This window comes from Puntigrus tetrazona, chromosome 1 (genome assembly GCF_018831695.1).
Source record: "Puntigrus tetrazona isolate hp1 chromosome 1, ASM1883169v1, whole genome shotgun sequence".
NCBI lineage: Eukaryota > Metazoa > Chordata > Actinopteri > Cypriniformes > Cyprinidae > Puntigrus > Puntigrus tetrazona.
The window spans coordinates 24,870,756-24,895,410 of NC_056699.1; the positions used below are offsets into that span (position 1 = coordinate 24,870,756).

General features: G+C 38.0%; 3 protein-coding genes across 6 annotated transcripts; 2 read left to right on the forward strand and 1 right to left on the reverse strand.

The window, feature by feature from the left end:
• The first annotated feature begins 469 nt into the window (after positions 1–469).
• On the forward strand, positions 470–11,429 carry ugp2a (UDP-glucose pyrophosphorylase 2a). Of its 2 annotated transcripts, none has more exons than XM_043239953.1 (10): positions 470–529; positions 2,659–2,786; positions 3,506–3,613; positions 6,549–6,734; positions 7,907–8,040; positions 8,467–8,764; positions 9,605–9,802; positions 9,886–10,128; positions 10,828–10,932; positions 10,998–11,429. In XM_043239953.1, the coding sequence occupies exons 2-10, from the start codon at positions 2,688–2,690 to the stop codon at positions 11,103–11,105; spliced, it is 1,479 nt and encodes a 492-aa protein (XP_043095888.1). In that variant the 5' UTR covers positions 470–529; positions 2,659–2,687; the 3' UTR covers positions 11,106–11,429. The 2 variants fall into 2 exon arrangements, with proteins under 2 accessions (XP_043095888.1, XP_043095880.1); XM_043239945.1 differs by lacking the exon at positions 470–529 and adding an exon at positions 1,853–2,163.
• A 1,215-nt stretch (positions 11,430–12,644) lies between these two features.
• On the reverse strand, positions 12,645–20,712 carry spast (spastin). Its single transcript, XM_043239933.1, is given in 18 exon segments — positions 12,645–12,874; positions 12,876–12,902; positions 13,261–13,301; positions 13,401–13,471; positions 13,549–13,628; positions 14,334–14,376; positions 14,456–14,535; positions 14,664–14,755; positions 14,835–14,910; positions 15,754–15,825; positions 15,918–15,992; positions 16,198–16,291; positions 16,755–16,894; positions 17,004–17,158; positions 17,262–17,342; positions 18,197–18,280; positions 18,527–18,610; positions 20,394–20,712. Coding segments are annotated over 18 exon segments (1,713 nt in total). The 3' UTR covers positions 12,645–12,775.
• Positions 20,638–23,405, forward strand: dpy30 (dpy-30 histone methyltransferase complex regulatory subunit). Of its 3 annotated transcripts, none has more exons than XM_043240041.1 (5): positions 20,638–20,767; positions 21,947–21,987; positions 22,084–22,131; positions 22,282–22,433; positions 23,178–23,405. In XM_043240041.1, exons 2-5 carry the CDS (start codon positions 21,970–21,972, stop codon positions 23,248–23,250), a joined length of 291 nt encoding a protein of 96 aa, XP_043095976.1. In that variant the 5' UTR covers positions 20,638–20,767; positions 21,947–21,969; the 3' UTR covers positions 23,251–23,405. The 3 variants fall into 3 exon arrangements, with proteins under 3 accessions (XP_043095976.1, XP_043095954.1, XP_043095965.1); XM_043240019.1 differs by lacking the exon at positions 20,638–20,767 and adding an exon at positions 21,550–21,653; XM_043240030.1 differs by lacking the exon at positions 20,638–20,767 and adding an exon at positions 21,688–21,837.
• The last annotated feature ends 1,250 nt before the right edge of the window (positions 23,406–24,655 follow it).

Sequence of the window (24,655 nt, forward strand, 5' to 3'; positions counted from 1 at the left end):
AAAATTGCTTTAAATCACAATTTTGACTAAAGTCAAATTAATGACACCATTGTGTTGAAGTCTGTTATGACAATAAGCATGATGTAAAATCTAAATTGTCATGGTTATTGACAAGAGGTTAGAATTATATAATTAAGTAACTTATTGTCATTTTGATTATTTGTGCATTTTGACTTTTTTCATCAAATATAACCTAATATTGCTTTGTTTACTTCAACAAAATGCGATTCATTAAAGCATGATTTTTGTTTATTTGGTGGAAAGGGACTTCCGTGTAATCGTGCATAATTTCATACAGTAAATAAAGCGCTCTCCTTCGAATAAAAGGGTAAATAAAAAGTACTTGTTTACAACCACAGCCAAGAGATGGCGCTGTTTCGCATGTTTGCGCAGTCGACGCAGCTGGCTGGTATTTGATTGGTCGAGCCAGGCCGCCCCCTGCTCTGATTGGTCCGTCAACAAACATCATACCTGCACACCGATTTCACGCGACACTTCCGCCTGTGAGACGGCGTGTGCTGCAGTGGACGTGAGTATCCTCGCATGGCTTGTCAAAAATGAGCAAGCAAGCCTGTCTGCTGTCTAGATGTGCTTGAGTCTAGTTCCCCAACCCCTCAAAGCCCCGAGCTGCGGCCAGCGCGCTTGTGTTCGCTTGCAACGGGGTCGATGACCTTGGAGTTCTTGTAAGGCAAAGTTCATGCCATAATCCTGGATGTCCGTGACTTTGGTCCGACAGAAGGTTAGGTCAGTGTTCAAGGCAGGAAAAAGCTAGCTCCCCCTCGTGCAATAGCTGTGTGCTCTATCCGTGAAGCTTACAGTCTTGACATTTATACAGGCGTTATTGCGTGCAAAAGAGCTACAAGAGTTACAAGGCGGCGAAAACGACCTAATGGCTAACGCTAAGTGGCTTGCTTTTTAAAAGAAAAATCGACTATAAATGCAATAAAATGCACTAATGTTTAATAAAGGGAAATAATTGGTCTGTTTGCGGTCTACTCTAACAGTGTCAATAACGAAGATAGTTTTAAAAGTCATTCTGAATGTGAAAGTCTTTTCTAAACAAAGAGGAACCACTTTGCCATATATATATATATATGAAAGAACGTTCTAAAACAATGGCAAAATCTATATGTATGAAAATTTGTCTATACATGAAATGCACATATGTTGCTTGTTCACACCAAGGACAACAATAAAGTTTTACAATTCGTTCTAAATGCACTTAACTGAACACTTGGGAACGATTAAAAAATCTAGCTAATAATCAAAACGTCGACAACCAATCGATCCATCCTGATTTTATAGAGCAGACAAAATCCTGCAGCGTTTTTTTTTTTTTTTTTACCGTTTGCGTTGACCTTTTGCGTCGAACGCATCTCTGAAGAAAGATTCTTCCGTCCTGCTGCGTTCGGTTCAGTTGCAATCCGAGCAAAGCTAACAGATGACCAGACGCAATTAAAATTACGCCAACGTAATAATTACGAGGCTTTGTTTCACTCGAGCATTTTAATGAACGCTTAGCTGAGTCACGGAACGCGTCACTGTGCGCGCAAGCCCCCCTTAAAAACCGAAGTAGCCTGTAAACTACGAAACAGACAGGATCTAACTCACGGAATGAATCTTTCGAGGTTCAGGTTTGAAAAGATTAAATCAAAAACCCCACGAATGCAGTTTATGGACCTGTGACGCGTTCTTACTGTGGGTGAACGCGTCCTATACGCGCGCGTTCAACGCGAAGAACGTCTAAGTTACCTGGCGCGTGCACACAGCGTCCACTGAAGCCGTCTCTGGACGTGTTTACTTTTCCCGTGACGCGGCGGGCGGGCAGTGCTGGGTTTTATTAAAAGAACCGCGCGCTTTCCGCCTGTCTCTGCGCAGCGTTACAAAGCCCCGATCGGGTGTCCTGTGCGGGACGCGACAGTCCGGGAATCTTCCTGAAATCACGTCTGGGAGCAGGGCGCACTGTTCTGAACGCTGAAGTTTTAGTAGCTTCTCTTCATGAGTAGATCTCAAAGCATCTTTTTGAGCGCTTCCTCTACACTGATGCGCTTGTAGTTGTACCAGTGCGAAAGAAGAAACTATTCAACAGTGGACTGCTGAATTCAATTCAGGGTTGATGTGTACTGGTTTTTAAGAGGGTTTTAATCATGTCTTTTGTTGCTGGTAAGTGGTTTCTTCATAGACTACTAAAACGTAGGATGCCAGTCAACATTTGCATCATGTTGTGATATTATTTTAAATGCAAAATTTTAATAAATCGAGCTTTTTTTAAAAAGCTATTTTCTATTTCGATATATTGTCAAATGTAAGCAATTCCTGTGATGCAAAGGTGAATTACATCACATGATCCTTTAGAAATCGTGCTGATTTTCTGCTTAATTTTTGACTAATATTCATGCTCGTCTATTAGTAATATAGTAATAATAGTTAACAGTATTACTGTTTTTGTCGGATTGTCAAATTAAAAAGAGCGTAAGAAATTGGTTCAAAAAAAGATTAAGAGGTTGTAATTGTCCCAAACCGGTTGAATCATACGCCAGTTTACCAAAAAACCACGGCGGGACGGAATAGTCTCAATACTTAAAATTATGACCATTTGCAACGTCTCCACGAGATTTAAGGCTGCTGTCGGTGTGACGTTTTCTTTCCTCTGTGTAGATCTGTACAGAAACAGCCCTAATGCAGGGATGGCGGAGTTTCAGGAGAAGCTGAGACAGCAGCATGAGAAGTCCATGCACACAGAGCTGGAGAAGCTCCTGACCGCCGCCAAGCCATCAGAGGCCGAGGTAAGACCCTCGTCCCGCAAACTATGCGCTCGGCTGAGGTGACGAACATGTTCCAGTGGTGCTCCTGTCCTTGACTCCGTCTACATGTCTAACCCCCTGCTCACGTATGCGCCACTTGACGCTTTTAAAGCCATTAGAGCGAACGCGTTAAATCTATTTTAGAATTACAATTAATCTTTTTCAAAAATGCGTGTGACTAACATGCATAAAAATCTTTGGTAACACTTTTTTTTAACGCTTACACCTATTAGTTGCTTGTTAGCTCACGTATTGCTAGAATATAAGGCCTTTATTAGTGCTAATTAAACGCATATTAATGCCTCATACTGCTATTTGCTTATAAAATTGAGTCGGATTGGAAAACTGTATTATTCAGTCGAGTTGAGATGGTTATTCACAATGAAACTACTCTTAATATGAGTAGTCACGACTCATCTCAGATTCTCAGTCTCTTTTATTAGTTTTTAGACAGCAGCCCATGAAACGGTGACCTAAAGAAGGAGGTGTGTGTTAATTACAGCCTATTATCCCACGATGCATCACCATAAGGTTTAGTCTAAAGGTTAAAGGAGACTCTTCAGAGTGTTAATTATGCTTATATGCTGCATAGTGTTATGCAGGTTAATTAGGACTGCAGGATATACTGTAGTGCTAAAGGTAAAACTGGATGGAAATTGTGAACATTCGAGCTGTAATACGATTATTTGTGCCTCTTGCAGATCTCCAGGAAAGACTTCGAGGGCTTCAAGAAGCTCTTTCACCGTTTCCTTCAGGAGAAGGGGCCCTCTGTCGACTGGGCCAAGATCCAGAGACCACCCGAAGGCTCGGTGAGACCAAAGAGTGCTTCATACTGTACCTTGTGTGGCTTAATGAAGAATTAGAAAATAAAATATAGCTATACACGCAGACGTATAAGGAAATTGAGGTTCATATATCACATGAAAGCTGAATGAATAAGCTTTCAATTGATTTGTGGTTTGTTAGGATATGACAAAATTTGTCCGAAATTTCCAAATCTGGAATTACACATACACATATGTTTATGTGCATATAAAAATACCTTATACGATTTTTAGATATGGTATGGATATGGATAGGTACATTTAAGATGTACATTACATATAAAGCACAGCTTCACAGTCCTAGACAGACCTTTAAACTTAACTTGCTGGAGTAACTTTCCTATCACCGCGTACACAAAGCCTGAAGAGCGAGAAAGGGCGAGCGGCAGGAAGAACGTGCTGCGTGTGTACGGGCGGTTTATCAAGTCCATGACATTTCCCTGTTGATCCCCTCCACAAATAAACCGCGGCCCCTCTGCAAATACCCCCGCGCTGAAGGTTAGACTACGAATAGCACAGCACTTCCAGCATCCCACAACCTTGGCTGACATTTCTTTTCAACCGGCCGTTGAGAAACTCATGTTACAGCGCATAGTAAAGCAGAACGAGTGACCTGAAATCAGCTCCAGCAGGTCGCCGAAGCTCCAAACCCTTTACGAAATAATCATCACGGCTGCCTCTAGACCAGCAATGAATCTTAAAGCATAATTCTCAATGGTTCTATTTCAGTCCCCATCTGTGGAAGCGCTCGTTGGCTGGATGCTTGATCGGTCAGCTGGGCGTGTGTGCGTGTGTGTGTGTGTGTGTGTGTGTGTGTGTGATTTTCTCAATCGACGTCTGAGATGTTTAGTTTCGTCACACTGGCAGACGTGGAGTCAGGAGATTGACCTGTGGTTTTAACTTTGTCGTTGGTCGCCTAACTATACTGCTTTTAAAGAGGGTTATAGAGGTATAGATCACATATTGATCATTCCTGTGTATTGTATATCAATGTATCTTTCAGAAGAGCGTCTGTTTACACGTAAAGGAATGTTCCTGGTTGGCTTTCACAAGAATGTGAGGCATAAATGTTGACCATCCCAAAAATAACTTCAACCTTACCATCCATATAAAAAAATAAAATTAGGTTATGCTGATGCACTTGCAGTGGAAGCACATCAATTCATATCAGAATTTGAAATGAAGTGATTTTATCGGGTTTTTTTTCGTCTAGATGAATATAAGAATGTCAAGTGGTGTAACAGTGGTTTATCTTGAAATTTAACTTTTTTTATTTGTATTTTTTAGAACAATTCTCAAAGTTCTTAGAAAGTATTTACATTTTGTGCTTTTTTGTAAATAATGATTATTTTATTTGAATTCTACAATTTTTGGAACAAAAATATAATTATTTACAAAAACCAAAAAAAATCTTGTAAATACTTTCTAAACACTAATTGCTGAGAACTTTTATGCATGTTAAAGGTGCTATGTGTAGGATTGACACCGAGTGGCTGAACTAGGTATTGCAGTTCAAATTCTAAATATTGGAGACACTTTTTTTCACCTGGCCCCTCCTACTTAAACTTAAAGCACATGCAGGTTGCCAAATTGAAGACACCAACCTGAACGAGCACCATGACGATGAAATGCGCTGTGTTTTCCCACCTAGTAACACCGGGGGCCGAAACACGATTGGGTAAACTAGCAGTGGGTGGGTTTTACAAACCAAAACAAATGCACATTTATAGAGAAGAATAATTGACTGTAGCTTTTCAGATAAACAAATATATTAACTTAGCTTGATTCTTAAATATCTGCAAACATATTATGTTCTTTTTACTCCTTAGTAGTCAAAATCCTACATACAGCACATTTAAAGAGATATATCACGGTTGCACCACCTGACGTTTTTTCTTAAAACTATAGACAGTTCACCCAGATGAAAAAAATATTAAAATCACTTTATTTAAAAGTTTAACATAAACGTATGGGCACGTAACATTCTTAAGGTTTGAACAACTGAACAGTTGCAATTGATATTATTTTTTGCATTTGAAAAATCGCAGATTTGCTTGTCGAAAATCCTCGTACATCACTGACCCTAAAATGTATCTATTGGTTTAAATAATCATTGCTAAGTCATTTTATTGATTTTATGGCATTACTTCGACACAGCACTGAAGCAGAATGAATGTTGGATATACTGTATTTTTCAATCATGTTGTGGCTGTATATTTACAAACTGGCCCCATTCACTTCCATTAAAAAGTTAAATGAATTAAATGCTGCTGATTAAGCCTAGCTTGCACTTAAACACATAATAATCCTTTTATATAGAAGTCTAATTGATTGAGAATGGCTTTCACGCAAAATGGTAAATGAAACCACAATGAAAACAAATCAAATGTAAAATGCAACGTGTAGTTTCGTTGAAGGTTTCCGAGTCATTGGCTTTTTTGCAGCGGTGAGACGGTTTAACAGTTGCTGCTGTGATGAAACACATTTTTCACAATTACACGGTTTAAGTTCATGAGGTCTCGGTGTGTGCAAGGTCTGCATCTGTCGCAAACGGGAAGCTCCTATCAAAAGCAGCACACCCAAATCAGTTACAGATCAAGTCAAATACAGTGAATAGTGTTTGCAAAGTCATGTTTCGGTAGCTCGCGCAGTTTTCTGCTCTTCAGGTCATGACCTTAAGGTTAATGCCTTCACTAGATAGGAGAAATGTGGAGTTTGAAGGTCCTCCAGCTCTGCTCAGTTTGACTGGAGTAAATAAACCCTGCTCTAAAAAACGAAACGCTGGTCTTTCAGCAAATTATACCTTTGCTCTGATTAAACTGGTTGTCCTGTAATCTTCATAAAGGGGTTTCTATGATAAAACGAGACTGTAGACCTGCACTAGAGCTAAAAAGTTTCCTATAATTATTTCTCTCGACAGATTCAGCCTTACGAGAAGATCAAGCTGAAGGGTCTTCCTGCCGATGTGGCGTCCGGTCTCAATAAGCTGGCTGTGGTCAAGCTCAATGGAGGCTTGGGGACCAGCATGGGCTGCAAAGGACCCAAAAGTCTCATCAGCGTCCGTAACGAAAACACTTTCCTGGACCTGACCGTACAGCAGATTGAGGTACTCAACACATGTTTCCATGTTCCCAGGGATGAATAAACCTCTGATGAGATTATTTCATTGTTGTTATATCGTCAAATAACAGTATTCTCTTTTAATTCAAATTTGTCTTCAGTGACTCATGGTTCTTCAGAAATCATTCTGATATGCTCATCTGCAACTCAAATGTTTTTGTGGAAACTAATATATATTTTCAGGATTCACTTTAATAACAGATTTTAAGATCAATCGGGGTCGCACCACCTGACATTTTTTAAGCTATGGCCAGTTCACCTAGATGATTTAAACTTAATTTAAAGTTTAATGTGAATTCATGTGCACGCAACCTTATTAAGGTTTGAACAATTGCAATAAATATTATTGTTTTGTACTTAAAACAAATCTAATCATATTCGTCTTCAGTGTCATATGGCCCTTCAAAAAATTAGTTCAATCTGCAGCTCATATGTAATGCATATTTTTATGATTCTTTTACTAATAGAAAGTTGAAAAACGCATTTATTTTAAGTTGAAATCTTTTGCAGTGTCATACATTTGGATGCAGTCACTTTTGAGGCTTTTAATGCATCCCGACTGAAAGTAGTACAATATTCTAGTAATAGTAATAGATTAGTATGTTGTAAACCCGTCAAGATAGTCTACACCACAACAGTCTGCTAACACTCTAATGACTGCTAGTTGAAGTTTACCGAGTTACAGAACATATTAGTGTATAATTGTGTGTACATGGGTTTAGATGTTTCTTTTTGGCTTATATACGATCCGTGTAAGATTAGATACGACCATGTTTGCAGATTCAGACCTTGGTAAATGTTTTCCTCTGTGTCAATGACTTTTTAACCCAAAGTTGTGTAATATCAGGTTTTTTCCACATGACCAAATTGAAGGCAATTAGAGGAATATCTTGAGAAATACTGTTTTATGCAATACCACCCTTTACATTAAAATAGGGATTGAATGCAGAGCTGTGCATTTTGCATTCTTCGTAAGTGAAAGAATGTATTTAATATCCAGACATATTTTATACAATAATACGATTTAGTGTAATTCTAATAAAGTAAGTTATTGAAGATATATCAAACAAAATACATGCATATCAGTTCGACAAAAAAAAAACAAAACGTGAATTTCACAAGAATATTAAAGACTTTGTGCGAATCTCTCTCTTTCAGGATTTGAATAAGACGTATAATGCTGACGTGCCGCTGGTGCTGATGAATTCCTTCAATACAGATGAAGACACCAAGAAGATCCTGCAGAAGTACACACATCACCGCGTCAAGATACACACCTTCAACCAGAGCAGGTACACACACACACACACACACACACACACGCTTCTCATCATCTTTCTACAGGACAGAGAGCAATATGAACATACCATTTTTTAATAATAAATAAATAAAAGCTATTTTTAGTTCACTTTTTTCCTTTATTTAATGTAAATTTGAATTATTATTTATTAAAATGCAAAATAAATCATAAAAATAATATATATATATACACACACATACATATATATATATATATATATATATATATATATATATATATATATATATATATATATATATATATATATATATATATATATGTCCCCAAAATATATTGTTAATGTGCAAGAATTGTTTTTTTTTTTTTTTTTTGGAACATCAATCTTTACAGTGAATCATGAGTGACTTGAGACATGAGTTTCCAGTTCTGACCTTGTCTGTTTTCCTGTCCTGCGCAGGTATCCCAGGATCAACAAGGAGTCTTTGTTACCAGTGGCCACTAACATGGGCCTGACGGGGGAGAATGAAGAGGCCTGGTACCCACCCGGCCACGGAGACATCTACGCCAGCTTCTACAACTCCGGCCTGCTGGACAAGCTGATCGCCGAAGGGAAAGAGTACATCTTTGTGTCTAACATTGATAACCTGGGCGCCACGGTGGACCTGCACATCTTGAACCACCTGATGAGCCAGCCCAGCGACAAACGCTGCGAATTCGTCATGGAGGTCACCGATAAGACCCGAGCTGACGTGAAGGTGAGTGGGGTTACCATGCTCGCGTCGTTCTGCAGAGCAGCTTGAACATTCTTCAGAACTGATCATTTTATGACTGCAGATTGGTTTCAGTCACTTGAGGGTTAATAAATAACCGTTTCTGAAATCTGAGAACTAAACTAAAACCAAAGTCTGTTTTCTTGTTTGTATGGGAGTTCGAAACTGCTTGCCAAAATGTACTGTGTTGCTCGGATAGGTAAACTTCACTCAAAACATGAACGCACTGAAGAGCTGATTTATAAAACATTTAAAGCAAAAGCGACCAAACTATTTAATACGAAGGCTCAGAAGTCAAATGTGAAGGACCAAAAAACCAAAACAGAATTAAATGCTGCATTAGATTTAACAATATTCTGTAAAATGTACTAAATGTAAAATGAAAAAAAAAAAAAAAAATATATATATATATATATATATATATATATATATATATATAAAATGATGAATGAATGAATGAATTGTATTTATTTAATTTAAAGTTTTTTTGCCATATTCACTGATTACAATATTTATTTTTACATTGTATGTGTAAGTAAAACAAGAAAAAATGTTAAAGCAAAATGATAAATTAAAGATCAAGGTCAAATAAAAGTTCATTATGAGCCAATTTTAGAAATCTGTTTTATTAATTGCTGTTTTGCTCTGTGCCCTAATTATTGAATCCTTCCCCTTTTTAACTGGTCGAAAACCAAATGTTGTTTATTTTTTATACAGCTGATATGTATTTTATTTACAGAACAATGTCAGTAGAGTAAATGAGTTCTAGCTCGTTTCTCTCAGAATAGGTCTGAAAGATCAGAACCTCGGTGTTGTTTGTTTCAGGGTGGCACGCTGACGCAGTACGATGGTAAACTCAGGCTGCTGGAGATCGCGCAGGTGCCCAAAGCTCACGTAGATGAGTTTAAATCAGTCACCAAGTTCAAGATCTTCAACACCAACAACTTGTGGATCAGCCTGCCGGCCGTTAAGAGGCTTCACGAGAAGAACGCCATGGACATGGAGATCATTGTCAACCCTAAGGTGACCTTCGTGTCTTCTCCCTCACGCAGAGCGGCGCTGGTGCGGGCGTTTGTTTGTGAAACGGGCCTCTGTTGTGTTTCCAGACTCTGGACGGCGGTCTGAACGTCATCCAGCTGGAGACGGCGGTGGGCGCTGCCATGAAGAGCTTCGACAACGCGCTCGGGATCAACGTGCCCCGCAGCCGCTTCCTGCCCGTCAAAACCACCTCGGACCTCCTGCTGGTCATGTCCAACCTGTACAGCATGAGCGCCGGCTCCCTGACCATGAGCCCCAAGAGAGAGTTTCCCACAACGCCTCATGTCAAACTGGGCAGCTCCTTCACTAAAGTAAGGTTCACTCGGGACATCCTGGGTCAGAGCCGCCCACTTAGACAGGAAGAGAAAGCTTGACTTTCACGTTAAGTACTCAATAGACCATTTATATTATGTTTAAAATATATATATAAATATTACTTCTCATTTGTTATTCAGCTAAAGAAACCTTAAGCTGTTTTAATAATAAATGGTTTAGAAAATATTTAAATAATGTGAATTTAAAAAATATGTAAAATGTTTATATTGTGTTATAATTAACAAAATTATCATATTCTATGTCAGAGATGAGCTGAACATTTTTGGAGTCAAAACGTTTTTAGATTGAACTATTTTTAGTTCAATTTTTTTAGATTGAACTATTTAGTAATTAAATGTTAAATTTGTTTATTGTTGTTAAATTATTGATGAAATATTGCATATTTAAAATGTTAGTCATTTCGTAGATGTAATTTTAGTTTATTTTGTATTTAAAATACATTTTAAATCTATTTTATATTATGATTATTATTACATCATTTTTTTTAAAACGTCAAAGCAGTAATTAAGTAGTCCTAAATTATTTATTTTATTAATACTACAATATCTTATTTAAAATGGTTATATTATTATTAAACATTTTTTTGAAAATAATACATTTAAGGCCTAAAAAATTAAGTTAGCTGTTTAATAATAATTTTATATTAAAATGATTTTTATTTTTTAACTGTTAAGGTTCGAGACTTCCTGAAAAGGTTTGAGAGCATCCCAGATATGCTTGAGCTGGATCACCTGACCGTATCAGGAGACGTCACCTTCGGAAAACAAGTCACACTCAAGGTACGAACGTCTGACATTCGTGAGCGTCTACACGCGTCTGGTAATCTGTCGTTTCTGTACAACAGGGAACGGTTATCATCATCGCTAATCACGGCGACCGAATCGACATCCCGGCCGGAGCCATGCTGGAGAACAAGATCGTTTCAGGAAACCTGCGCATCCTGGACCACTGAGGCCTTCACAACCGAACTACAGCCGCAGCCGTTATTTCACCTGGACATCTACATGTGTGTGTGTGTGTGTGTGTGTGTGTAAAACGTGTCAGATTTGAGTGTGACAGTCAAAAGCCGTCCGTGTAGCATTAAAGGGCTGTATGAAAACAATCAGAATTGACTGTAAATGCGTCTGACGGTGAACATTACACAGGTTTTTCCCAAAGACTGGTTTTGCTGCTATGCAGCTCACTCAATGCAACACTAAAGACAAGTGTCGGAGGATGCCCCATGAAATAATGATCTGTTCACTTTAAGACAGAAATTAAAGTGTTTTTGATCTTCCAAATGTCCCTTTTTTGGAGTAACTCAAGTGAAAAGCTGTAGACTTATATCTATATCATAAATATTAGGTAACACTTTTTTTACATAACATGCAGCCCTAAACCAAACCATAATTAATTAATTTCTCAGTACTTCTATGTAGAATTGCACTGAAACAAGATGAGGGTAATATAAAGTGTAACCAAATTATATTTTACTTTCATGATCATTCGTTTTTTTTTTTTTTTTAAAGTTTAATAAAAATGGTTGCACAGTAAGTCAGCGCAACATTTGACATTAAATATTGCATTTTTAAATCCACATTAAATTAGAAATTATAATATTTAGCTTTTATAAGTGCGGTCAAATAATTAATTGCAGCCAAAATAAATGTTTTTGTTTACATAATGTGTATTTTTGTATATATGAACACACGTATACATGCATATATATTTATTATACAAATATAATTTTTTCTTATATGTGAATGTGTATTTATACACCATATAAATGCATATATTTTATGTAAACAAACTTTTATTTTTGAAGCGTTTAGTCTTTAGTTAATTTCATGCGTCACAATTTTAGCACCACGGCTCACTGCAAAATTATAATGATATTTAATATTTAAAATTGAATGATCATATTTAAAAAGTGTATTTTATTTTTAGAAATATGATGCATAATTTCAAACATTTTTTTACCTCCCCCTCCTCCCAATTTAAAACCACACAGTCAGTACAACATGTATATAAATCTGTAATCTGCAATTGAACCAAATTGTTTCCCATTTACTCACTGCAAACATTTTTTAAAATACATTACAGACACAGCAGGCTTGAAAAAGTTTGTACACGGAGCAATATTATTTGTTCTAGAAGACATTTAGGAGTACATTCAGAGTCTCGACTGACGCTCTCTAGTGCCTGCAAATGGAAAAACCACGCAGTCTGAACGGTTTCTAATCACGAGATCAAACAACACATCCTTCAGCTTCACATTTAATCAACGGAAACCCTAGACGCTATCAGATCGACTTCAGCACATCACGCCGCCTTTCGAGGGCTCGATTAACCTGAATCAAAAACAAATCAAGCAACAAAATAAGAGAGGAACAAGTGCATCTAAAACACCGCAGATGCCAAGTGCTTTATCGTTCACACGCCAATCGAGCGGAAAATGTTTTGTCACGCTTTGCCGTCCACGTGGCCTCGGGCTCCGTGTAATGAAGTCAAAGAAAACCAATCTCAGCCTGAGCTCCGAACGACTCCGTCTCCAGAGGCCAAAGCAAAGTCGTAAAAAAGACAAAACTTCATATATATATATATTTTTTGTTAGTAAAAGGCCTTCCTCCTCGTGTTTGGGTGTCATACGGCTGTTGTGTCTCCATACTGTCTGTTCCAGCGCACGTACTGATCCAGAGTCTGAGGACTGACGCTCCGCTTGATCCTCTTGAGCGAATCCACAGAAATCATTGAAACAGATGTCCCTCATCTGAGCACAGGAAACACAAGAGTGAGGTTTAAAAATAGAAGGTGAAATAAAATAAATAAATTGTATGAATAAGTGCTCAGTCAGTGAGTGGATTGTTTTTTTCTATTTTTAATCCAATTTTTTATATTTTATTTATATATATATATATATATATATATATAATATATATATATGTATATATAAAAATATATATATATGTATATATAAATATATATATATATATATATATATATATATATATATATATATATATATATATATATATATATATATATAAATATATATATAATTTTTTTAATTATTACACATACATACAATAATATAATAGGTATCTAAATGATGTTAATATATTCTCTACCTTATCGGCTGGCATGTTCCTCACTTGTTCAGGCCTCAGCTCTGTGTTGAGAAGGAATAGGACAATTATTTATCAAAAAGTCCACATCTTAAACATCCTGGTACACTTTAATAAAATGTCTGCATGAAGCATGAATGTACCTCGTATAGGACCAAGAGCAGCATCTTTAGCCAGCGAGGTCAGATCACTGCCGGAGTAACCCTCCGTCATCCTGGAAACACACGGGACTTCAAATTACCCAGCACCGACAGTCACTAGTCTCCACAGAAATATGAAGCTGTGTCTTACCTGGCTAACTGACTCAGCTCTTTCTGAGATAAAGTGTTTCTGTGTTTGCTGAGGAGGTTCTTGAGCAGCTTCAGACGAGTCTGACACACACACACACACACACACACACACATATACATACAAAAAAAAAAAAAAAAAAAAAAAAGAAAGAGTAGTGAATAAGATGCAGTTGAATTTTAAGGAGGTAGGGATAAAATGAAATTCAAATGACTGGTATTAGTCATTACTACAATAATAAAAATGTTTCTGTAACTTTATTATTAATGCTTATATTAATATATAATGCTAATAATTAATGAGTAAAAAAAGTGAAATAGAATTACTACCACTACCTTTCAAAGGTTCCCTGGTCAGTAATTTATTTATAATTAATAAATGATTTTACATTTGAAGAAATTAATACTTATTCACCAAATATGCATTAAATCGATAAGTAAAGACAAGTATGAATGTTACAAAGATTTCCGTTTCACATGAACACTGTTCTTTTGAACTTTCCATTTTAAAAATAGCTGAAAAAAATAAAATCTTAATGCATTTTCAATTAAAAAAATATATATATTTTACAATATTACCGTTGCTTCTGTAATTTGAGTAAACATAAAAGTGTAAGACTTTTTAAAAACATACCAATACTTAACTTTTTGAACGACTGCATGCGTGTACATATTTGTGTTTAATAAAGTACCCATATTATGAACCACTGCAAAACATGATGCCCATGACAAATATTTCTATTGAAAAGAGAACTGAACGTCTGCCCAACCCTGATGTGAGCACAGTACCTCCTCTGTAGGTAAAGCCACATAAATGCGTTTAGCGAATCGCCTGTGAGGGGAAAAAAAACATATTAGAGTGTGTAATTATGAAGTGTTTGAATATAAGCGAGACTACAGATCAACGGTACCTGAGAACTGCCTCATCAAGCTCCTGAGGCCTGTTAGTGGCTCCCATCACCAACACTCGGTCATCTCCACTTGACTGCACCTATGGGGAGCGCGCGCACACGCACACACACACACACACACACACAAACACACACAAACACACGGAGCGTCAGTCACCTTATCTGTGATCAAAAATGATGAATTTTCAGGTAAAGTACACACACTTACTCCATCAAACTCAATAAGGAACTCAGTTTTGAGTCTTCTGCTGGCGTCATGCTCTCCCTCTCTCCTCTCACACAGCAGACTGTCAATCTCATCTGCACCAAAATCACCATTAATGATGCATTTACACACACACACACACACACAAGCATGAAGGAGTCTGAAGGTTCTTACCTATGAAGATGATTGACGGCTGCAGTTCCCTAGCAACCGCAAACAAAGCCCGAACCAGCTTCTCACCTTCTCCCACCTACACACACACACACACACACACACACACACACAACAAATAAGTGTTTATTAAGACACAATAAAAGTGAACGTAATGCACGGCTTATGTGTGGCTTAATGCCTTCATAAAACAGCATCAACTAAAATACGGTTAACAGCATTTATTCAGACAGCAATGAACAGCTGCATTTATTGTTATTATTATTATTACTAATAATAATATTCGGCAAACACTGAAACACCAGAAGAAAAGCAATGAAATAATACAGCACATTCAGCATAATAGTAAAAGCACATTTAGCATAATAGTAAAAAGTACAGCGCAAGTCGCAGCACTCGGGATTCGTTCATTCAACCGTCCGTTTGGGAAGCCTGCTACATAACAAGGAGCGTCGCGGAGAATGACACATGCGCTTTCTGAAGCAGGGGGGAGACTTTGCATGCCGAAAATGAAATGCCGAGCTGTGAAAAACATAGTGTTTACACACAACCTTCAGTTCGATGCGGCTGCTTGCTTATCACACAATAGCCCTGACGCCATGGAGAGCTTTCAGTGTGAGAACCAACACACAACAGCGTTAATTACCTTTCTAAACCATTAATTCAACCGACGTATGTCCGATGATCACAAGCCATATTTGAAAAAATAGCTTAAGTTTAGCATGCTAAGATAATGCGTTTAAGATCAAAGATCACATTTTTTTTTGGGGGTTATTTCTGAGCCTGGTCCAGCGTTCATATGTCAAAGATTAATAGCTACCAAAATAAAAGTATATTTTACTGCCTGTCAAAGACTCCCGTGGTCGAGGAGCAAGAGGAAGTAGTAATAGTTCATTAATGTAAATGTCTCGTGTCTACTCACGTATTTGGAGGTGAGACTGGCAGCGCTGATGTTGAAAAACGTAGCGTTAGATTCCATCGCCACCGCTTTTGCCTGCGAGGAAATGGAAAGATGGAATAGAGTTCAGTTCTTATGGTGCAGAAATATACATGCATCTAATAAATAACCTTTTTGTTTTTTTTTACCAGCATAGTCTTCCCATTTCCAGGTGGGCCAAAGAGCAGGAGGCCTCTAGCAGGAGCCCTAAGACCAGTAAACAGCTGAGGAGATCAACATAAATGTCATTAATCATACAAGTAAATAGTGAACATACATTCTATGTTACAGTATTAGTACAGATATTGTAAAATGTAAACAGATACGAATAAAAAAAGAAAAATTATGTGTAGGGATTTAACCACCCTGAGATGAATGAAAGAAGAAAGAAGATCAGGCAACACATCCTGAGATGATACAGATGTTTACCTCTGGACGTAGAGCAGGCAGAATAACGATTTCCTGCAGGGCTTGTTTAGCCAGTTCCTGCCCAGCTATGTCATCAAACTGCACCGCAGCCCCGCTGAAACAAACACCACAAATAGCCATCAGTATATTAGAGTAATTCTTCTGAAGGATCATGACCCTGAAGACTGGAGTAATGATGCTGAAAATTCATCTTTACTTCACAGAATTATTTTTTATATTTTGAAAAAGAAAACTCTGATTTAAAACTGTAATCATTTTTTTTTACTTTATTTTTTGATCTAATAAATGCTGCTTTGAGGAGTTTTCTTTTTAAGATCATACAAAAATGCATAATTCAAAACTGTAGATTTTTGTACTCTACACCATGTATATATAATCTCAGTCATATATTGTATATAAATAAATTAATGAATGAATGATAAATATATGTGTTTGAGATAGATATATATAATGTACATTATTTACATTTTTAAAAGATGTATATTAATATTTACATGCATACTTGCTCCAACCAACTGACAATCCTGTAAACAGTGATGCTTTACAATATTTGTTACCTGTCTACGATCTCATTGAGGATGAGGTTGGCCAGTTTGCTGTCCACGTTTTTAAAGTTCTTCATGTCTCTCTTCCTCTGAGGCGACGCAGTGGCGGTGTTGCTGGTGTTGTGTCTGTTACCGGCTCTTGCCGGGGGCCCCTACGAGACCAAACACGACAGCAAAGATCAGCCACAAAACCTAGCGAGACGGCATTTAAAGGTGGCGTGTGGCTAGACGTTACACTCTGCAGACGCTCTGACGCCTGACCTTCAGGTTGCTCTGAGGGCCGGTCCTGCCGCTGTGACCGGTCGAAGGTGTCCGGCGCGGGGCAGATGCAGGGGCGGATTTGGGTGGGTTTTTGGGTCGCACGTTTGTGATTGTGAGAGCATCCTTCTTCTTGGAAACCGCTCCACCGCCTGCAACTACAAACATACGCTCGTACATACACAGAAAGATCAGCGCAGAGCCTCTCGGGTCAGAATCTGACGCACAGATGATCTCCCAGAACCCGAAGCAAACACCCACCTGGACGCAGGTTCCCGTTGGAGAAAGACAGGCTTGTGTGATCAGAGCTGCCCTCTGCTGGCGACTTTGGAAGCAGTTTGCCTTTGTGATTGCAGAAAAGGAAAAACAGGTTACATTTCATCTCAAAACTAGTGCTGTCAACGTGTTTTGGGGTTAGGCAGAATAACTACTACTACGAATACTAACACTACTACTAGAACTAATACTACTACAAATACTAATACCACTACTACAACTACTACTACTACTACAAATACTAACACTACTATAAATACAAAAGCTACTACGAATACAACAATAACAATATACAATAATAACAATATTACGAATACTAACACTAGTACTAATACTACAAATACTAATACTAGTATGAACACTAACACTACTACGGATACTAATACTATGAATACTACGAATACTAATACTACTAGGATTTCTGCCTAACCCTAACGCATTGTACTTGTCATTACTGCAAAACAGTATTGCTAACATAAATAAGTAAATGACAATAAAAATGTCATATTAATTTACTTTTATTTAATGAAATCAAATATTCTTGTGTTTTATGAAAGACCTGGACATGTTCTTGATTGCTTTGTCAGATTCATGCAAGAACCAAAGCTGAAACGCACAGAGAGTGTAAAATTGTGTGTGTGTGTGTGTGTGTGTGTGACAATGGTTGATTCACTAAAAGGGAAGCATGTCTTTTATGCTTAATTGCCTCCCCTCTCAACCTGCGGAGCCAGCTATAAGTGAGCTCTAACTTTAACGCATTTGTTTCCAACGTGAAAAGACACTTCCCCTTTGTATGATCAAGCAGAAAACTGACAATCGCACAGAAGAGCGCAGAGAACGTCCCTCTCAGGAGAGCGCACAAACACAACAAATGAGCTCATCTCTCAGAAGAGTTCATGATTCAGCAGCGCCCCGCTTACCCAGAAGCTCCAGTCGGTCTTTGGCCATGGAGAGGTTGTTAATCATTTTGTCCTGAAGCTTTCTGGCTCTGTCTGCCTTCTCCCCTAAAAAAGCCAGATGAAGACTTTCTCTTAAACTTCTTCAGAAGGACCATGTGCTATAAGTATGCTTTTTTTTTGCAATGTTTTATTTTCTTGCGATCACTGTTCAAATGGTTGTTTCGAAATGCACTGGAGCATAATACAGGCCGCATTCTGTCTTGAAATGAAAAATAAAAGCTAGCGTAATTAAAACGCATCACATGGTTTGTTTACACACTAACGGAAATCGATATGTCTGAATCATCTCACCAGCTCCAGTGACCTGGATACAGATGCCTTTCTCCAGCTCAGCGACGCCTTTCCTGTACCACCGGACCGCCTGCTCCTTATCACCTACAATAACACACGCAGAAAAGATTAGACACGTCCCTGACTGCTTTCTGTGCTCTATGGATTATTCATACAATATAATAATACCGCAAGCCTTAACACACACGCCTGGGTTTCGATGTAAAACGTTCACATACAATTCACGTCACAAATTTTTACTGTCAATATTATGCCGTCAGTGCTTGATGTTAAAGGAGCTTTAATTTGGAAATATGCTCTTAAACCAAATCAGTACGTGCTAAATGTCATGCAGGCCTGACCATATGGCCCTGGGCATGATGGGATTGAGAACCAGCCAATGAACCTATTGAACAGAGTTTGTTCTTTGTTTTCCCCGACGCCGCTGGCCTCTCTCCATGAGACTACGGAGCGAAAAACTACATAACCACATGATATGACGAGTGGAGCAAATCTAGGTCACAACTTAGGTCACATTTAAAAATAAAATAATAATATTTATTAAGAAATATTACAAATAGAACATATAAACTAAATGTAAAATGTTAGAAAATATTAATAATTTTATTGCAATTTAAAATAAACCTTTTCTCTTTGAAAATATTTGAAAATGTTATTTATTCCTGTGATGTAATGCTGAATTTTCAGCATCATTTCAGTGCCACATGATCTTTCAGAAATTATTTTAATACGCTGATTTACTGCTTAAGAAACACTATTATCACAGTTGAAAACAGATCATCATATTTTTGTGGAAACATGATACTTTTTTCAGTTATCTGATGAATAAAAAAAAATTAAAATATCAGAATTTGTCTTTTATTTTTGTAGCAACACGAGAGTTACAAAAACTTTATACATTTTGAATGCATTCTTGCTGAACAAAACATTATTCATTCATTTAAAAATGTAAAAAAAATAATAATTATTTACTTTTTGACTTATAGTCTTGCTGTAACTCGCTGATAATCCGCTTTTAAAGTGAGTTTTAGAAGACTTTAACTCGGGGTTAAGAAAAACTACATAAAACCTCAACCAGAACTAAACAGCAGACGCAATGCAACAAAAATATGCCGAGGAGCAAATGCAAAACCGAGCCACCGATTCAGTTCTTAGAGCTTCAGTACACGGGGCCTCATTTTCCATCCGGCTGCCGATGAGGACAATCCCTGTCACCCTGAATCAGGCCTCTCAACCCGACTGACCTCAGGAATCAAGCAGCACTGCGTCTCTACTGACCCCAAAGACAGCTCCGGGACCCGCTTTATCATGGCCGACATCCAGAATCTGATACCTGATCGACCACCATCTCAGAAACGTATTCTTAGGCAGGAGTGTAAGCACTAACAGCAGAAACCATGCATATATATGAGAGCACTAAATGGCTTAAATCGGCATACATTTCACATAAAACAGCGTTTAATGGTCGTTACCCAGCCCACTCCGTAGTTATTGATATTTGCACTGAATATTCATATCTTCTGAGCACTAGTTCACACAGGACTAGTGAAATGCCAGTAAACGGGGTCCTCCAAAATGAAAGTAAAACCAAACACAAAATCTAACATGTGTTAAGTGCAAGACAATTTCTGGTGCAGTGAATATTTCCTGTTTACATATAAGCACAAGACAGCTTTACAGAAAGAACCAAACAGGCAAGTCAGGCAGTAGCATGATAAAGAGATGGCATCACATGATAATTCATAATGATTGCAGTATGCATAACAACTATGCTATTCCCTTTTACGGTTTTATAATATTTTATAAATAACTTAATACAGATCCATACAAACGGCAACTAATATTTCAGGCACATTAACAGTAATACCTTTCTCATCCTCGTCGATCTGCAGAGCCACAGAAATGAACTCGAAGGCTTGTTTGTGGTAGTTTCGGATCAGCTCTCCGATTTCCTCGCAGCCCTCGGACCCTCGGTCTTTGGCCTTGGCCGCCATGGTTCGGCGGATGGGCCGGATCAGACTCAGGAGGAGCAGGAGGAGAGCTCTCAGCAGGGACACCGGGAACCGGCGGAGGTTTCGGACGAACGAGCGCAGCGGACTCCGGCCGGTTCTGTCAGACACCTGTCCGCAGGTGCGTCCTCCTGCGCGCGCTGGTCCTGTCTGTCTCGCTCTGGCCCCAGGATTCATTCACCCTGGTCGGCCTCTCCATACCATAACTGGCCCGGAGTTTGACGAGGAAGAGGTATATTTCTCTGCTATGTCGGTTCTCCAGTTTGTTTTGGCCAGCATCGATCGCGGAAGCCGCCGCTGTTTGTTTGGTGAACGTGGTCTCACGCTAATGACGTACACCGTAACGCGTCGCACATTGGGCGGAAAAAAGTAGCATTTTTTATTTAGTACATACATTTATATTGTCTGGATCTGAAGCTTTGTTTGCATTTATGCACGAAAACAGGCTATCAGAGCTTTCACTTTTACTAATAAATTACATCTAACTATAATTGATCAGGTGAAGCATAACTGTCTTTATTTTATATTTTATAATAATCTGAGACCTTCGCGTTTTTACGTTCTCTTAATTTGTTATTTACAGATTTTTACTATTTACATTTTTTTAAATAGTCCTTAGTAGCCTTAGTTGTAGACATTTAGTCATTTAGCAGACGCTTTATTTATTGTGAATGTTTCTGACATTGTGTTATTGTGAATATAACCAATAAATTTTAACTTATACTTCTTTTTACGTTTGTGTTATTTTTACGTATATACAAAACGTACGCATGTCTAGCAATCACAAACGACTGTGATTGGTATGCCTTGGCAATCGCGGAGTAAAGTAACAGTTGTCTTGTGACCACACAGTTAACCTTTTATTCAAGGTTTGGATAATGCTTTTACATGTTAGTAATACTACTGCGAAACACAACATTGATACACTGTAAATAGTTAAAATAATACTAAAATAGTATTTGACCCATAGATATATTTATGATCTGGCCAATCACATGAAACGTCGGGGTCACACGGCACCGCCCCTTTCAGAACGTACGCTCGCGTCATTCAAGCGTGTGCTTTGCGCATGCGCAACGTCAATTTGCGTAGAAACCGACAACAAACTATGGCGGACGGTAAGTGTTTCAGAGCTTTGTGCTTAATTTTGCGCTGCTTAAATGTGCGGTGGTTACATTTACTGACGTTTTAGACCTAGTCGGTGCTAACATACGGTAGGAAGAGTTATATGTCTGATTGTTTGCGTTATTGCGAGCGTTCAGCTTTTCTGCAGTGGCCCATTGAATCCCGCCATTCACTACAGTATGTGCTTTACATGCCCATAAACGAGACTCGTATATAAAGTGTCTCTAAAGTTTAAAGTTCGTAAACTTGTTTATGCGGCTTAATAGTTTCATTTTGACCCTTCCAGAACACCCTGATGCCGAGCAGAGCATGGAGGGACACACTCCTGTGAGCAGCATTGCATTATTTTATTAAAGCAAAATTAATACAAGGGAGCGCTTTGTCAGTTATCAGCAGTTTTCATGTGTTTCTTCTTTATTTTAGGTCCCAGAAAATCCTCATGCAGAATATGGCCTCACTGAAAACATCCAGGTACAGCATCAGTACTGCTTTTGTTTTTTGTATTTACATTTATTATCAGTTAAAGACTGGTTTAGAAAAACTGTTCTGAATTGGCAGCGGCATGAATGAAGCATTAGTTGTGTGAAGGTAAATCTATGCGTGTTTGTTATGTTTCTCTAGAGAATAGTGGAGAATGAGAAAACGACCGCTGAAAAAGTCACCAAACAGAAGGTGGACCCTCAGACCCTGCAGACCCTTCCTACACGAGCGTATCTGGATCAGACCGTGGTTCCTATTCTTCTGCAGGGCTTGTCGGTTCTGGCCAAGGAAAGGTCTGCATTAGTGCGCAGATTTCTAGCCAAGTTCTTTCTGAAGACAAAACTGCATTAACTTTTTTTTAAAATTATGATTGCCTCAAAGGAATGGTTAACCCCGAAATAAAAATGTACTCGCTCTCAGGCCATTCAAGTTGAATGTTTTGCTTTGTCGGAACAGATTTGGAGAAATTCATCGCTTGTTCACCAGTGGATTCTCTGCAGCGAATGGGTGCCGTCAGAATGAGAGTCCAAACAGCCGATTAAAAATATCACCACGTGGCTCCAGTCCATCAGTTAACATCTCGTAAAGTGAAAAGCTGTGCGTTTCATATTTTCTAGCTAAAATACGATTTCATAATCCACAATAAAAAATCCATTCCTTATCGTCTTTCACATCAAAATTCACCGGCGTACTTGTTATAGCAGTCTGGGACTCGCTTAAACAATGAACGGTGCTTAATACGAGATGACTTTTCAGTGGAGAAACAAATTATGTATAGAGACTTTTTTTTTCACTTTACAAGACGTTAATTGATGGACTGAAGTAGTGTTGATTATTGTGATCTTTTTATCCGTTGTCATTCTGACGGCACCCATTCGCTCCAGAGGATCCACTGATGAACAAGGAGAAGATTAACTCCTTACTTGGAGAATTATTCTTTTAAATAATTCCTTTAATTCATTTATTTAGTCTTTTCAGACTTTCTTCCTTACATGAATTGATTTCATGCATCTAATACCACTATTCGTCTTTTTCAGGCCTCCAAATCCCATAGAGTTTTTAGCGGCATTCTTACTGAAGAACAAGTCCCAGTTCGAGGAACGAAATTAAAGACGCAGTGTGCGGTGGAAGATTTAGAATTACAGTTTTTTCGTTTTGTGTATTTTTTGTGAATTTAAATGTAACGGTGTCACGCGCTTCAGCCTGTTTGTTTTCCAACATTAATGTAGTTTTTTAAGCTCTAATAAAATGTTCAAGCAGCCGTATGCGTTTCGCTGGTGTGGATTTTCTTTATTTGGTCACTGACGAGGCAGCTAAAACTTAAGTCGGCATAGCATGTACAAAAATCCAGCTCAGGAGCAATCCTTCATCCCCATTTATTTGCTTTACATTTTATTATTACACGACACCGAGCGTTGTGCATGACAATAACAAAGAAAATCGAGAGGAAAACGATTCCTTTCGACCGTGAACATATATAAAAAAAAAAAAAAAACAATTCAAATTTTAATCTGTAGTAAATATAATTTCTTTCTTCGGTATAAAGATTAAACGCTCTCAGCATATGCAAAATATTCCTAAACCGCTCAAAGCGCGACAGTTTCTCAAGCAGCCGTAATCACCGTCTCCATGAAAGGTTTCTATAGTTGTAAAGCAGTATAAAAAACGTGATAGCAATGGTTTTTCCATTCGGGTAGGAGCTGATAAAAAAGGAACACACTTTTAAAGCCGAGAGCCTTAAAGAGAAAGACTCTCGCCGCTATATACGCAAACACGTTTTCAAATAGTTTGAGGAAATTCGTACTAAGATTATAGATGCCTTTATACACCGGTTAAACTAAAAATGCTGTGGAAAAAACGACATAAATACATCGTTGTTGACCTGAAACTCTGTAAACTAGAGCGAAAAGAATTCGGTTTCTATCCAGTTTCTGTAATGCACTGCACCGCTTCTCGTGTGCAATTTCGATGGCACAGAAAAACAAAGCAAAGGCACCAACAACTTCTAAGAGCTGGCTCACCTGATACGGGTCTAGAAGAAATCCTAGATATACCTTCCCAGTGTACTTGTTTTAAAATCTGACGTTGCCAGTTTGTAGATCAAATGTAAACCAAAGACTTGGTCAAGTCCGTAAACTTAGACTTGCTAATGTGCGTTTCAATGAACACTTTCAAACACAAAAATTTCATCAGTGATTTCGCCTTGTTGTTCCAGGACTAGGGCTGAGTGATTATACGGTTACCGTACATTTTTGAAAGCCATTTGGCGTTATTCTTTTCACATCTCGGTATTTATGTATTTGGCTAACACTTTACAACGTGATTTGTTAGCATTAGATAACACGAACTAAAAATGATTCAAAAATATTGGCTAAATGAAACGTTGTCTCTGTTGATTTTAATGAATGGACCTGAGCTAACATAAACTAAAAATACACCGCATGTATTGCTCATTGTTATTTAATGCGTTATTTTAAAGTTACTAACTACATTTTAATAAACATAATACAAAAAA